General features: G+C 38.0%; 1 protein-coding gene across 5 annotated transcripts in view; it reads right to left on the bottom strand.

Annotated features, from left to right (window-relative positions):
• Positions 1 to 13,727, bottom strand: part of LOC150084794 (uncharacterized) — a 496,975-nt gene that overhangs the window by 282,111 nt on the left and 201,137 nt on the right. For all 5 annotated transcript variants that reach the window (XM_090376602.1, XM_090376604.1, XM_090376605.1 and 2 more), the window contains exon 3: positions 8,306 to 8,679. In XM_090376602.1, coding sequence (XP_090232728.1) covers positions 8,306 to 8,492 — 187 coding nt within the window. In that variant the 5' untranslated portion in view covers positions 8,493 to 8,679. The remainder of the gene's footprint in view (positions 1 to 8,305; positions 8,680 to 13,727) is intronic.

The raw sequence follows: 13,727 nt of genomic DNA, 5'->3' as shown, positions 1-13,727 counted from the left end.
TTACATGATAAGAGAAATGAACATACACACCCACATATCTATATATACAGAAGTTAGATGTAAACAGGAAAGAGAATTCAAGATATGTTTAAAAAATATTTTCAGCACCTTTCCAGACTATTACTACTCTATTAATATTGTTTACCATTATGGCCATTAGCAATATCAAAAGGATAAATTTTTGAAATATAGAAGTAATCAGTAAAAAAATAAAAGTTTTGGTGCCTCTCAGTTTCTTACATAAATTCAATGGCTGCTGAATGACACACTTTGCATCCTACACAAGTGTGATAAAATTAACATTGACTCTAGTTTCCTACAGGAAATGAGAACAATCAAAAACAATAACCTAAACCACTTAAATCATCAGGGAAAAAAATGAACTTTTTTCAAACTACAAGTGGTTGCATTTGTAGATGTCTAGATATTTGAGCATTTAATCATTTGCTTTAAAATAAACAAACCGTCCCAGAAAGTTTCATCACAGACAGCACTAGACATGCACAACTGTACCAGGCCTCACACTTTCAGAGGACTTTGCACTCACATGATGGGGCCTTGTGCAAACAAATTTCTTTGTATCATTTAGTAGAAATACAGACACAGTGTTGTTTGTATGTACCTGAGTGATGATACAGACAAACAATGCAGCATCATATATTATATTAGAGTACCATTTTTTGATTTTTTTTTTTTTTCTGGTCAAATATGAATGTATTAAAGCTATATGAATGTTGTTTGCAAAATGATAATCGTAAAGATACACATTAGGTCTGCTTATTGCTTCTTGTAAGAAACTCTGGTCTGAGAAAATTCTCACTGTCAATTATCACAAGTAAACTGCAACAACAATACTGTGACTTCCTTAAAAACTTCCCTCCACCATAAATCAATCAAAACAGCCCAAAATGCATTTCTAAATTCTAAAACAACTGCATTGTACTTACTGTCTACTCACTTCAAAATGGTTGCAGCAAACAATTATTTTAGGGCTCTTAGATGAAATCTTCACTCCATGCAACCAGTAATGGGTAAAATGATATATTTCATTTTATTAAATAAGTGTAGTGGAAAATTCTAAAGTGATATGCAAAATTTGGAAAAAAGTTAAAAAATTTCAAGAGTCAAAACCTGTAAACCTACATAGTTTCCATTTGCTAGATCCACAGCTGTCTGATTTATTAACAAAAAATCTATACCAATGCTGTTTTCCAAACCTATTTAAAAGAAAACTCTAGTATGACCTAAAATATTAAAAAAAAAAAACTCTTCTGTGCCATATATAGTGCGATAAAATTACTAGCAAGCCAGGAGTTTCTGCCATTGAAAGCACTAACTAACATCATAAAAAATAAATAAATAAAATAATCAATTAACTTTTGACAATAGTTATTTTTAAATAAATCCCACATTAATAAACCATGATCACAACACCTAGTGATTCCTTTATAAAATTATTAATGCATGCACTGCTGATAACCAGATCGAGTATTTGCCTTCTCTTGTTGCCTCTCTAATATGCTGATATAGAAAACAGTCATACAGTAAATCCAGAAATGTTCTGCTACTGCGTGAGTGACCAACCTACAAATTCCAACCAATATCTATAACATTAAAATCCCAATGACACAAGACATTGATTTCCTGACCCACTATCTGTAGATGCCAATTATGAAAGCATCAATGAAAATACATATAGTAAACTTCAAAAATTAAGATGTAAGATGATAATTAAGGTTCATTTCTTGCAACTCTGGCAAACTTTTCTTCTGAGAATCTTGATTTTTTCTATTCCCCTATTTTCTGATTCTTTTGAAAAAGGAAAAAGAAAGAAAGAAGTGATGATGATATAAATGAGAAAAGTAATCTCTACGACCACCATTCCTGCAAGAATTCTGAAAACTATTTGTGCTGTATGTCCCCCCCCCACCTCCTATGAAATAGTGTGGTACTAATCTTATGTTCTTTATTTTTTTATTAATCTAGCAAAGAAAATAGTTTTTGTGATATTGATCATATGTACAATTGGCTTAATTTCAAAAAATAAATACACAAAATCCCATAAACTCAGAACTATGTTATTAGTAGATTTTAGAAAGCAACTTCAAAAGCAGTTTTACCGCCATGCCTACCATTGCACAAACAATACTGTAAATGCACTCTGTTTTTACTTTATCAAATGCATACTTTTTATACAGTCAAACCTCCAATATATGGCAACCATGAGAACTGAGCCCTGCCAGATCTCATAATTTTAAAGATTTGGGGAGTCATATTTTGGTCATACGGCCTCCGTAGCCGAGTGGTCAGGAGCGGGAGTGCAGTAGAACAAGCTCTTTGAGTAGACCGGGGTTCAAGCCCCTGACTGCTGAATACGGCCGATCTGCCAACCCGCACTGGACCAGCATGGCAGATTATAGTCCATTTCCCTCAGCATGAATTGTTGAGGAGGCTTCCATCCTGCAGTGGGTTGATAATGGCTGCACTTTACCTTTATTCTGGTCATATAAAAAAATAATAACAACATAAATAAAAAATACCGAATTTCTATACTGCAATTTATTGTATACAGTATTACCCTACATTGAAAGAAAATTAATATATGGTAACACCTTTGTCATTCTTTTTCATTGTACCACTGTCTGCAAAGAACTTTGGATCATGTCATACACATTTTGATACTTCATTGAAGTCCCAGTGTAAAGTTTCTTTATAATTGTAACTCTCCTACAACAGATAGATAACAGATAGATCTGTATATGCATTTTGAAGGCTGCACTTCAGTGGGCCACTGGCTTTTCTTTTAAGCAGCTAAATATGCTGGAAAAGTTGATATAAAACTGAGAGATACTGATGTGAAACAAATGGGAGATACCACCAGCCAACTGGGCAAGTGACTAAACCTGAAAACTAAATTTGACAGCTCTTGAGTGGTTAGCAGGTTTCAAGCATTTTCCTAAAAACAGCTAATGCTGAAAGATAATGGACTGCTGAAAACTGGAAGTTTAACCTACAATGCCGAAGAAACCTGAAATCCACAATTGCGGCCCCCCACTGCTAACATTACAACCATCCCGGGCGGAAGTTGTAGCTGCACCTCCTCCTACACTTGTGGCCCAGAGTTACTGCAGTAAGCCTCGCCATCCTGAAGAGGGTAAAATGGGAACCCCAAATGTACTAAAGAGAAGGCGATCATTTAAAAATGGGCACCTCGGCCACCTCCAGGCTGCAGGCGATGAATCCACCAACTGTCCGTCTTCGACGAAGTCTATTCGTTTCCCGACTGGCCTCAAATACAACTCCAGATGATATCGCGTCATACATAATGCATGAGCTGCACTTTACTGTGTCCGTCACACTTCTTAAGAAAACACCCCTGCATACATCGTTCAAAGTTGAGTGCGATGCACAGAATTTCATCTCCATATCAGCGACTGCTCTCTGGCCATCTGGATCACTACTCAGGCCATACTATGAACCTAAATCCAATATCACCCCACGCCTAGCCATGGCTAATGCGCTATCCCACCAAGACTGCTCCCAAGCGTGATGGTTTGATAGGCATTCCTATTCTCAGAAGCCCCAAAACCAGGAATCAGGGTCACACGATGATGAGCCCTATACGTACCCCGATGACAAAACCTCTGATCAATCTCTGCAATACCACAGCTACAATGAAATCCACCCTCAGCTCATACCAACTATTGTAACCAACCGTGCTAAAAAGCCAACAAAGAAAATAAATAATGTCCTCGAATCAGCACTCGTGAAGGTCTCATGTCACCTTACACTCAAGATTTTTTATCAAAATGTTCGTAGTATTCGGAATAAGCTCGAGACACTTGAGCAGATGCTTCTGTCCCAAATGGCTGATGTCATCTGCATGTCTGAAACCTGGCTGGAACCACAACAAGAATCAATTGCCTCCACCCAAGCTGCTGGTTACAAATCTTTCTTCACCTCCCGCTCTCATACCTGTGGTGGGGGCGTTGCTGTTATCATAAATGCCAGTAGACTTGAGTTCGTACATGTAGTCTCCAGCAAATCCAATCTATTCGAAGCATCGATAGTAACGGTCAAGATCAACTCTTGCTTATTAGATCTCGGTGCAATATATACACCCCCAACCCCCGATGCTCAGACAATCAATGATATTGCATCCTGGCTAATAAATACGCTTCACACATCTGCTATCCACCTCATCTGTGGGGATTTTAACTTACCACCAAATCTCCAACATCTTCATGAGTCACTTATGGCTAAGATTGCACCTAGTGGCCACAGGATCATAAACGAAGGCCCAACTAGAGGTCTTCATCACCTGGATCTCATATTATCGTCTGGTTCCTGTAGCGTCGACATTAAACCCGAAACTCACTTTGAATCCGATCATGAACCCATCGTAGTCCTATTGCAGCTCCCAACGCCCAACTTTAATGTCTCCCACCACGTCAAAAGGAAGATCATCATCTCTCCCACCTTCCTACAACCGAACAGATGCCTTTATGCAACAAGATTAATTCCCTGGGAAGTTCTCGAATCAGGAGATCCGGAACTGGCTCTAGACATATTAACTAGATGGTTGCACACTGTTACTATGTTCTCAGCAGCTAAACAGGTCAGTATCTCTGCTAGAACTAATGCTTGGTGGTCTTCGGAGCTAAATTACAGTTTCAAGTGCAAACAGTCCCTCCATAAACAATGGAAACAGTCTGGTACAGCATATGACCGAACTCAGTACTCCAAAGCTAGAGCACTGTTTAACAGACTGAAATCGCAAGCCATTAAAGAATACACTGACAAGACCTTATCCAAAGGCAAAGTGCCATATACCCGTAACTCTGAACCAGATTCCAATTTCAATCCAGTTGAATGGATCAACTATGTAGCCAGATTCCAAGACAACATCACACAACCATATGATTACCAACCAGACCCCATTTCAAGTCCAGATGATGAGCTGTTTTCCATTCAAATCGATCGACAGCAGCTTCGTCAAGCCATCAACTCGCTGCGTCCGTCATGCACCGCTGGCATCGATAATGTCCCACATTTCATCGTAAAGTGCCTCAGTCCATATATCCTTGATCCTCTGCTCTACTTGTTCAACTCCATCCTCTCTCATAGAGTGTTTCCGGCATCCTGGAGCAAATACAGTCTTGCCCCACTACCTAAAGTTCAACTACCAAGCCAGCCGAAGCACTATAGACCGATTTCCACTGCATCCACGCTCCTAAAGCTACTGGAAAAAGTCCTCCTTCTGCATATAACACGCCATCTTCTTCCACAATCATCAAAACAACTCCATTATGTTCTCCCTAATAGATCAACTGTCTTCAACCTTCTGGCAGTCCAAACGGAAATTTTAAATGCATTTGAGGCCAAATCAGAAATGGCGGTTGTTTATGCCAATACTGAAGCTGCTTTTGATAGCCTCAACATCTCAGCCCTTCTGAATCTCCTAACCAATTTCTTTCGGATCAAAGGTGACGTTTTCGCTTTTCTGCACTCGCTCCTCCGGAACAGAACAGTGTACCTCACTCATCGTAACCTCTGCTATACCCGATCCATCAATGCTGGTGTGCCGCAAGGTGGCGTTTTATCGGGGTTACTTTTTACCGCCCTCCTTATTCCGTTTGTGTGTAACAGAGATGATGTCATTACCTACGCCGACGATATAAAGTTCCTAACGGAAATACCACCATCAGCCGACAGGGGAGTGATCACATCGGAAATCTGTAATAAGATCACAGCTTTCTCTAGCCATCTCAACCATTTCGGTCTCAAACTGAACCCCCAAAAATCCGTTATTATGGTTTTTTCTCTGAAGAAGTGTCCCACATCCATACAACCCTCACTGCAGGGTGCAGTTATTCCAAGCGTTACTAAACACAAAGATCTCGGTATAACCTTCGACCCAAACCTTAGGTTCAACTGTCACATCGAATGTGTTCTACGCAAGATCAACCGAATGCGCTGGATTGCCCGTCAACATCTTCTTCATAACACAGACACAAGAACCACAATCAGATATCTGGAAACCATTGTGTATCCTACCTTTCTGTATGCCTCTGAAATATGGGCATCCGCAGTACCTTCTCTCATGAAGCCCATCTTCGCCAGTGAATACTGGATATTGAAGTGGGCAACCCACAAACATCAACTCCCCCCTCAGCAGAGGACCACCAGCATGGCCGACCAACTCCAAATCCCGCGGCTGCCTCAAATAATCAGCATGAGGAGAACTGTGACCACAGTCAAAATGCTAGTTGGCAAAATCAACTCCCCTGACTTCTGGGATATATGCCAGTGGCATGTTCCACTTCCGTCCTTACGAGCCACCCCTCTTCTTCAGCTACAACGGAACAGGCTGAAGATCAGTGACAGATTCCTACCTGGACAAGTACTTCCTACAGTACAAGCCCTGCTAATGATCGGAGTTGACCTCCAGAAATTCGCTTCTGATCGCAATTACAGGCGCTCGTTGGCCGAACTTGTTCCCCTTTTGTTTGGCCCCCGATGTCGACTCATACTGATATCTCCATCTGCTATCTCCTATGAGGTGCATAACGGCACATCGCAGGCAAATCGACGAACTGACTGTCTTCACAAGAAAATGCAATACCGAACAATAATTTGGCACTGTGAAATTTTCTGACTTGTGTGAATATGCTTAAATATTTGCTTTGTACATATGAATGTGCACATACCTTGGTGCACTGTCTGCCTCACAACTATGTACATACTCATATCTATTGAATGGCTAATGCTACGTTTTTAATCGTTATGTAATATTTTATACTGCACAAATTTTTATACTGTACATATTTTTATATTACCCTATATCATTGTCAAGCCCCTGGCCTCCTGGCTGTGGCGGGCACATTATTGTATCTTTACTGTACAATAAAGATTTTCTTCTTCTTCTTCATACATAATAAAGAGCAATGTATTCATTAAATAAAGAATGCCACAATAATACAGTAACGGTTGTTTTCTATATTTATTAATGACACTCATGAAGGTATATCGGGGCTTAATGTCTAAGTTCGCAGATAATACAGAGGTTGTTGGAAGGTTAGTTAATGGAAATAACCAAGGCAAGCTACTGTAACAAGATCTAGAAAAATTAGACAGATAAGCTGAGAAATGGCAGCTGAAATTTGATATTGAAAAATGCAAGATAATGTATATGGGTAGCAGAAATCCCAGATTAAGGTACCAATTATGTGGTACTACACTCAGGGCAGTGGAAAATGAAAAAGACCTGGGGATAATTGTGCAGTCAAATATGAAGTTCTCTGAACAATGCAGACAGGCTACCAGGACAGCTCATGAAGTTTCGTCTATGATATACAAGAATTTTGAGCACTTCATACAGGTCTGGAGGCCTCATTTTATGAAGGATGTGGATCTGTTGGAATTAACAGGTGCAGAGAAGGGCAACGAGATTGGTAAAGGGGAGAAAAAAAAGAGGTCTTACCAAGAAAGGCTTCAGTTCCACAAATTGCGGCATCTGGAGACTAGGCACCTGCAAAGTGATCTGATCACAGTGTTTTCAGGCTTTCAATGGCTTTAGCAAGCTCACTACTGATGTGCGGAAGTTTTCCTTCAGCCAGCAGGTGGTTGATTGTCAGAACAAACTTTCATCTGTTGTTGTGGAAGTAGGTAGTTTGACAAATTCAAGGAAAATCCCACATCAAATACACCATGATCACAACACCTAGTGATCCCTTTATAAAATTATTAATGCATGCACTGCTGATAACCAGATCGAGTATTTGCCTTCTCTTGTAGCCTCTCTAATAGGCTGATAAAGAAAACAGTCATACAGTAAATCCAGAAATGTTCTGCTACTGCGTGAGTGACCAACCTACAAATTCCAACCAATATCTATAACATTAAAATTCCAATGACACAAGACATTGATTTCCTGACCCACTATCTGTAGATGCCAATTATGAAAGCATCATTGAAAATACATATAGTAAACTTCAAAAATTAAGATGTAAGATGATAAGATAAGATTGTAAGATTAAGCTGTAAGATGATGATGGAGAGGATGGACAAGTGATGTGGAAAGTTTTTTTTTTTTTAATTACTTTTGAGGAAGGCATGTGTTTGTGAACTGGAAAATTAGTGCAACTTTGCTACTGTATCAAAAATATATTATTCATGAGTTTATAGAGCAACAAATCAGGAAAATGAGAATAGAGATGCCAGAAAATTGATTTTTGTGAAAGTTATTAATTGAAATAATGAATAAAATTCAATTTTTATTATTTTCTTAATTAAGAATTAATACCTTGCAGTATAGTAGATTGAAAACTACTGCTCACATCCATAGTTGTCACCATGGAAGTCCTGTAGTTGCAATCGTTATTTTCCAACTCCCCTTTTGATAAAACAGCTGCATCAAATCTTCTAACATCATCTGCAAATAAATATACTGCATTCACAGATGACTTGATTCTTTGTTCCCCTTCAACCATGCTCTTTGGCAAACTACAGTGAAAGTCATCCTGTAACTGTGATGTCACCCAGTAATTTCTTCTTTGGAATAGTGTAACTTGGTAAGGAATGCTAAGTGTTGGTCACCTGATTCACACTTCAACTGCCAAAAGGAATTGTTTGAAGAAAGGATTCACTGGAATTTCCTTTAATGATATCACTGGTTACCTATAACAAAGGTGTGGCATTAGTTTCAATCTAAATGATGAACAAATTATACAATACAATAAACCTTAAATACAGTTATTCAAGTTCTTTGAGCCAAAATATCACAAACTAGCAATTATCCAGTGTGATTGAGAAATAAATTTTCTCAGATAATCTGAAAAATTAAAGAAAACCTTATATGGCAAAAACATATCATTAAAATTACAAATGCAAAGAAAATATTTCGATGAGTTATTATTTATTCAGTACACAAATTGGCAAATTACATTTTTAGTGAGATATTTGTCTATTTTCGATTGCACAAAAATTCATTATTTTCTGTACACTTGCCACAGCAATATGTACATTGGATAAATGTTCATCTGCCAATAATGACTGTGACTTTGACAACAATATGTGCTAGCAATTAGCATGGCTTGAAAGATCGGGAAAGGATCCCTTGTTCATGTATTTTCTATAAAAGGTTATATATGATTTTCAGCAAATTTCTGATCGAATTCATCTATAAGGCAACTAATTAATGCTGAGTATTTTTGAAACAGTTTCTCAGCACATGTTGCTGAACATGTTGTGAAGTGGTTAGTTTTTTAAGAAATAACTGTTTATGAAACAGTTTTAATTTCTTAGTAAAGGCTGTAACACACTCATATAATAAATTTACTAATTGATCCTTTCCTTGTAGCTTTATGTTCAATTATAGTAATAGTGACATTTGATGCATGAAAGCAAGTGTATGAGCTTATGTAGCATCAGCCAAAAAAAAAAAAAAAACACACAACCATTCCCTCTAAAAGTTCGTCCAGTTACTTCTTGAATTTATTTAAGCTATCAACTTCCACAGCAACAGATGGAAGTTTGTTCCAGCAATTAACCACTCGCTGGCTAAAGGCAAATTTCCAGACATCTATTCTATAACTGTATTTCCTTAATTTGAATTTATGCTCCCTTAGGTTTGTAATCTGAGCAAGCAGAAGAATTCCATTAGAATTCAGCTTGCTCAAACCATTCAAGGCCTTATACACCTCAATCAGATCACCTCACAGGTGCATAGTCTCCAGATGCTGTAATTTACTGAACTAAAGTCTCTCTTGGTAAGAGTACCCCTTCGTTCCCCTCACCAATCTTGTTGCTCCTCTCTGTAGATGCTCAAGCAACTCTACATCCTTCCTAAAATGAGGCCTCCAGACCTGTACACAATACTCAAGGTGTGGCCTAACCATTGCCTTATACAAAGGGATAATCACCTCCTTTTCCCTGTTAGCAAAATTCCTGTATATCATTGACAAAACCCCATGACCTGCTCTGGTAGCCTGTCTGCATTGCTCAGAAAACTTCATATCTAACTGCACAATTACTCCCACATCTTTTTTCATTTTCTACCACCCTAAGTGTAGTACCATACAATTGGTACATTCCTCTGGGGCTACTTTTACCCATATGCAGTACTTTGCATTTGTCGATGTTAAACTTCAATTGTCACTTCTCAGCCCACCTCCCCAAATTTTCTAGATCCTGTTGCAGTAGCACACTGCCATTAACAACCCTGCCAAACTTTGTATCATCTGCAAATTTCGACACTAAGCCTGATATACCTTCATCAATATCACTGATAAATATACAAAACAACAGTGGGTCCAACACCAAACCCTGCGGGACTCCACTAATAACATTAGTCCACGAGGAGCAGCACCCATTGATTACCACCCTCTGTCTTCTCCCATTCAACCATCCTTTTATCCATTATAGCAATTTACCCTTAATACCATTCTGCTCCAATTTGTACAGTAGTCTTCCATGTGCAACAGTGTCAAAAGCTTTCCTGAAATCAAAGTACAGTATATGATATCAAAATTATTTTTTGCATCCAGTTGTTTTATAACCACATCATAGTATCCAATCAAATTTGTCAGACAAGACTTTCTCTTAACAAATCCATGCTGTGTCAGAATTACTGCTGCAGTCTTGTGCAGATGATCCTGCAATGTATCTTTAACCAGCGACTCCATTATTTTACCCAGAACAGAAGTTAAACTAACTGGTTTATAATTATTCGTATCACTGTTCAATCCCCCTTTGTATCTACTTAGAAGGCAAGATCACTCTAAATTTATCTACCAATCTTAAGAAAGGTTGGTGGACTGGATAACAACCTTTGACAGGCCGCATTCTGGCCCATGAGCTGTAATATTCGACAACCCTGATTTAGATGCACACTGTATTCATATTTAAAAATATATACTACAGCATGACAATATTTGACATAAAATTTAATTTTTTGAAAAAGAAAAACAATGACGTTCACTTTTCCCCTTGATTTGCCAGCTTTTGCAAATGGTACTACATAAATTTTGAAGCATCAACCTGTCAGCAAGAGTGATGGCTCCTTGTTGTTCCTTTTAGTCAAGTATAGGCTCATTAACCAACTAGTGGATGCACAAAATCCATAAAACTCCAGGTATGTGGTGCCCTTTCTTCACCAGTCAGTTTTTGGGGAGAAAGGCAAGAAAAAAATTGAACAGGAAACCTTTAAAAATTTATTCTTAATTCTGATATCATATTAATTAAGCAACATTTGGACAACATAGATAACCTACGGCATCCAAATGTTGTGGCTTCACTGGAATCAAGAACCAATTCGGAACAATTTCTGTTAATATCAGAAACTGTTTATGACCATGTGCATCCCTTTATTGGCTTCAGTGTTTCCATCTGTACGCAGGTTCCTCCTACAGGATAATTCTCCATGTCACATGGCCAGAACTGTACAGAAAAAGTTCTAGGAACATGAGTGAATTCAGCCTACTGCAGTGGCCTTGCAGTCACCAGATCTCAATCTGGTTGAGTACCTGTGGAATGAGCTAGAACAAGCATTTCAGAGTACAGATCTTCAGCCATTCAATTTACAAAATCTGCGAGAAACAGCTGGATCAACATAGTAGACCACCATTACTGTGGCATGCTTTTGACACCTTGATGAGTCCACTCCATGACAAATCCGGGATGTTCTGAGGGAGACAACTCACATTAGGCAAGTGTACCTAATAAAGTAGCCACTCGGTGTATAATAAGATCAAAAAACACCATTAGACACAACAGTCATGTTATTCAAAAAAATAAAAAAATCCAACCACTATACAGCGAAATCTCTGAATAGCAAGTGGATATTAGTTCTTTTTGGAAAGTTACAATAGTAATCAATGTTTTTTTGAAAAAACTCCAAACATGAAAGGTATCAGAAGCCGTAGTGTTTAGTATCACGCATGGGTTAAAGACAAAATAGCTGTTGACATTAGGGGAATTTTGAGTTGGACAGTAAATGGATGCTAACTGGTTGCAGCACATAGATTAATTTGGAAGGGAGTGGGGGTGGATTACACATGCCAGAAGAACAGTGCTTATCATCTATAGAAGAGGCAAGTAGCAGAAACTAAACATCTATGAGGCATAAAGTGGAGACTTCGTAAGTAATGTGTTGTTAATTAATCTGGCTTCCTCTTTTGAATAGTCTAGAAGCTTGAGAGAGATTTTGGGGACACCACCCCAGATGTGAGAACAACATTCCACGGCAGAAAAGATGTGAGCAAAGTTAGTAGTTGTTTAAAAGAACAGTAACACTAAGAGCAAAAAAAAAAAAAAACCCAGGTGGGTTTTTTTTTTTTTTTTATGCAAAGGAATATATATGTGGTGTGCTTATTCCAAAATAAATTAAGAGTCATGATGATCCCCATTAGAGATATATGATCTTGTCTAGAAATCTTGACCGTAGGAGCAGTACTCTTTTTTGCAAGAAATAAATAAGACAAGACTGATTATTAAAAGATTGAAGTTAACTCATTTTTTCACCCTATCTGAGAATTACCTGGAATTTGGCATTTAAGGAACTGGTGTTGGATATTTGAAACGTGTGAGCTGTTTATGCAATGCAAGGGTTCTCAAACTGGAAGGGGGATTGTATTATGCCATCAGAAAAACTATGAACAGGATTTTGAGCCAGTGGAAGAAAGTCATTAATATACAAGAAGAAAAGAGTGGGAAAAAGAACTGACCCTTAGGGAACATCAACATTAGAACAGAAGTTAGAAGACAGAGTGCCACCTACCATCACCCACAGTAGACATTTAGGGAGAAAACTGGTTACCAAGTTTCTCACAGCTATCTACAGAAAGAGACTATGCCCAACACATACAACTTTATATAACTTTCACAGCTTGAGGCTTTCACCCTAGACCTCACTGTGTCTCTAAGTATAAAATAAAATGTGGTTTCACAATGAATAATTTAAATGGAAGGAAAGTAAACATAAACTATGAATTTTGTAGACTATTGTGTGCTGTGGCACACAACAGTCAACAAAATTCATCCTCCCTTTGTTCACATCCAGTATCCACTAGTTAACTGGCTCTTAACTTAAAAGTGAGCAAGATTATAAATAATTAAAAGAGCCCAAAATTATCATCATTCATAACATACAGAAAAGCAATATAAATTCGATACTGATTTACCCAAAGTTTGGTTTTAATTAAGAAAATAAAACAAAGATGAACAAGAAATACAACGTGATATTTACAGAAATAAAATTTTCTAATGCTCATGACAGCTGGTCTCATTATAACCACTGAGCAACTATTAAAACTGTACTAATTAAATTTATGAAGACTGCAACTGCCCCTCCCTCCCTCCCTCCAGTTCTTTTTAGGTTAAGACTCAGCTTTCAGTATCCATAAACGAACAAAGTTGCAAATTTTTTTTTTTTTTTTTTTTGTTTTTAACTATTTTTTTGCTTGTACCACTTTTTGGGGTCTTGATTTTGGACGTTCAAATTTGAACTTCTCATTATAACGCAATGCCATAGTGACATATCCCAGTTTGGATCTGAGAAAATTTGTTCATTTTATATATAAGCGACTGGAAGTCTTTACTATGACAATCTTTTCCTGTTTCAGAGGTTAATCAGCAAACGCACTTAGAGCGTATGCGAGCTACAGCAATTTCCACACCTTCATTTCCCATTATTATACCTCTATTACGGCTCATGGCCAGTGTTGCCA

Source organism: Mastigoproctus giganteus, chromosome 6 (genome assembly GCF_048544385.1).
Source record: "Mastigoproctus giganteus isolate SK-2022 chromosome 6, ASM4854438v1, whole genome shotgun sequence".
NCBI lineage: Eukaryota > Metazoa > Arthropoda > Arachnida > Uropygi > Thelyphonidae > Mastigoproctus > Mastigoproctus giganteus.
Note: the sequence above shows the minus strand (reverse complement) of the source record. Positions and strands in the feature narration are given on the sequence as shown.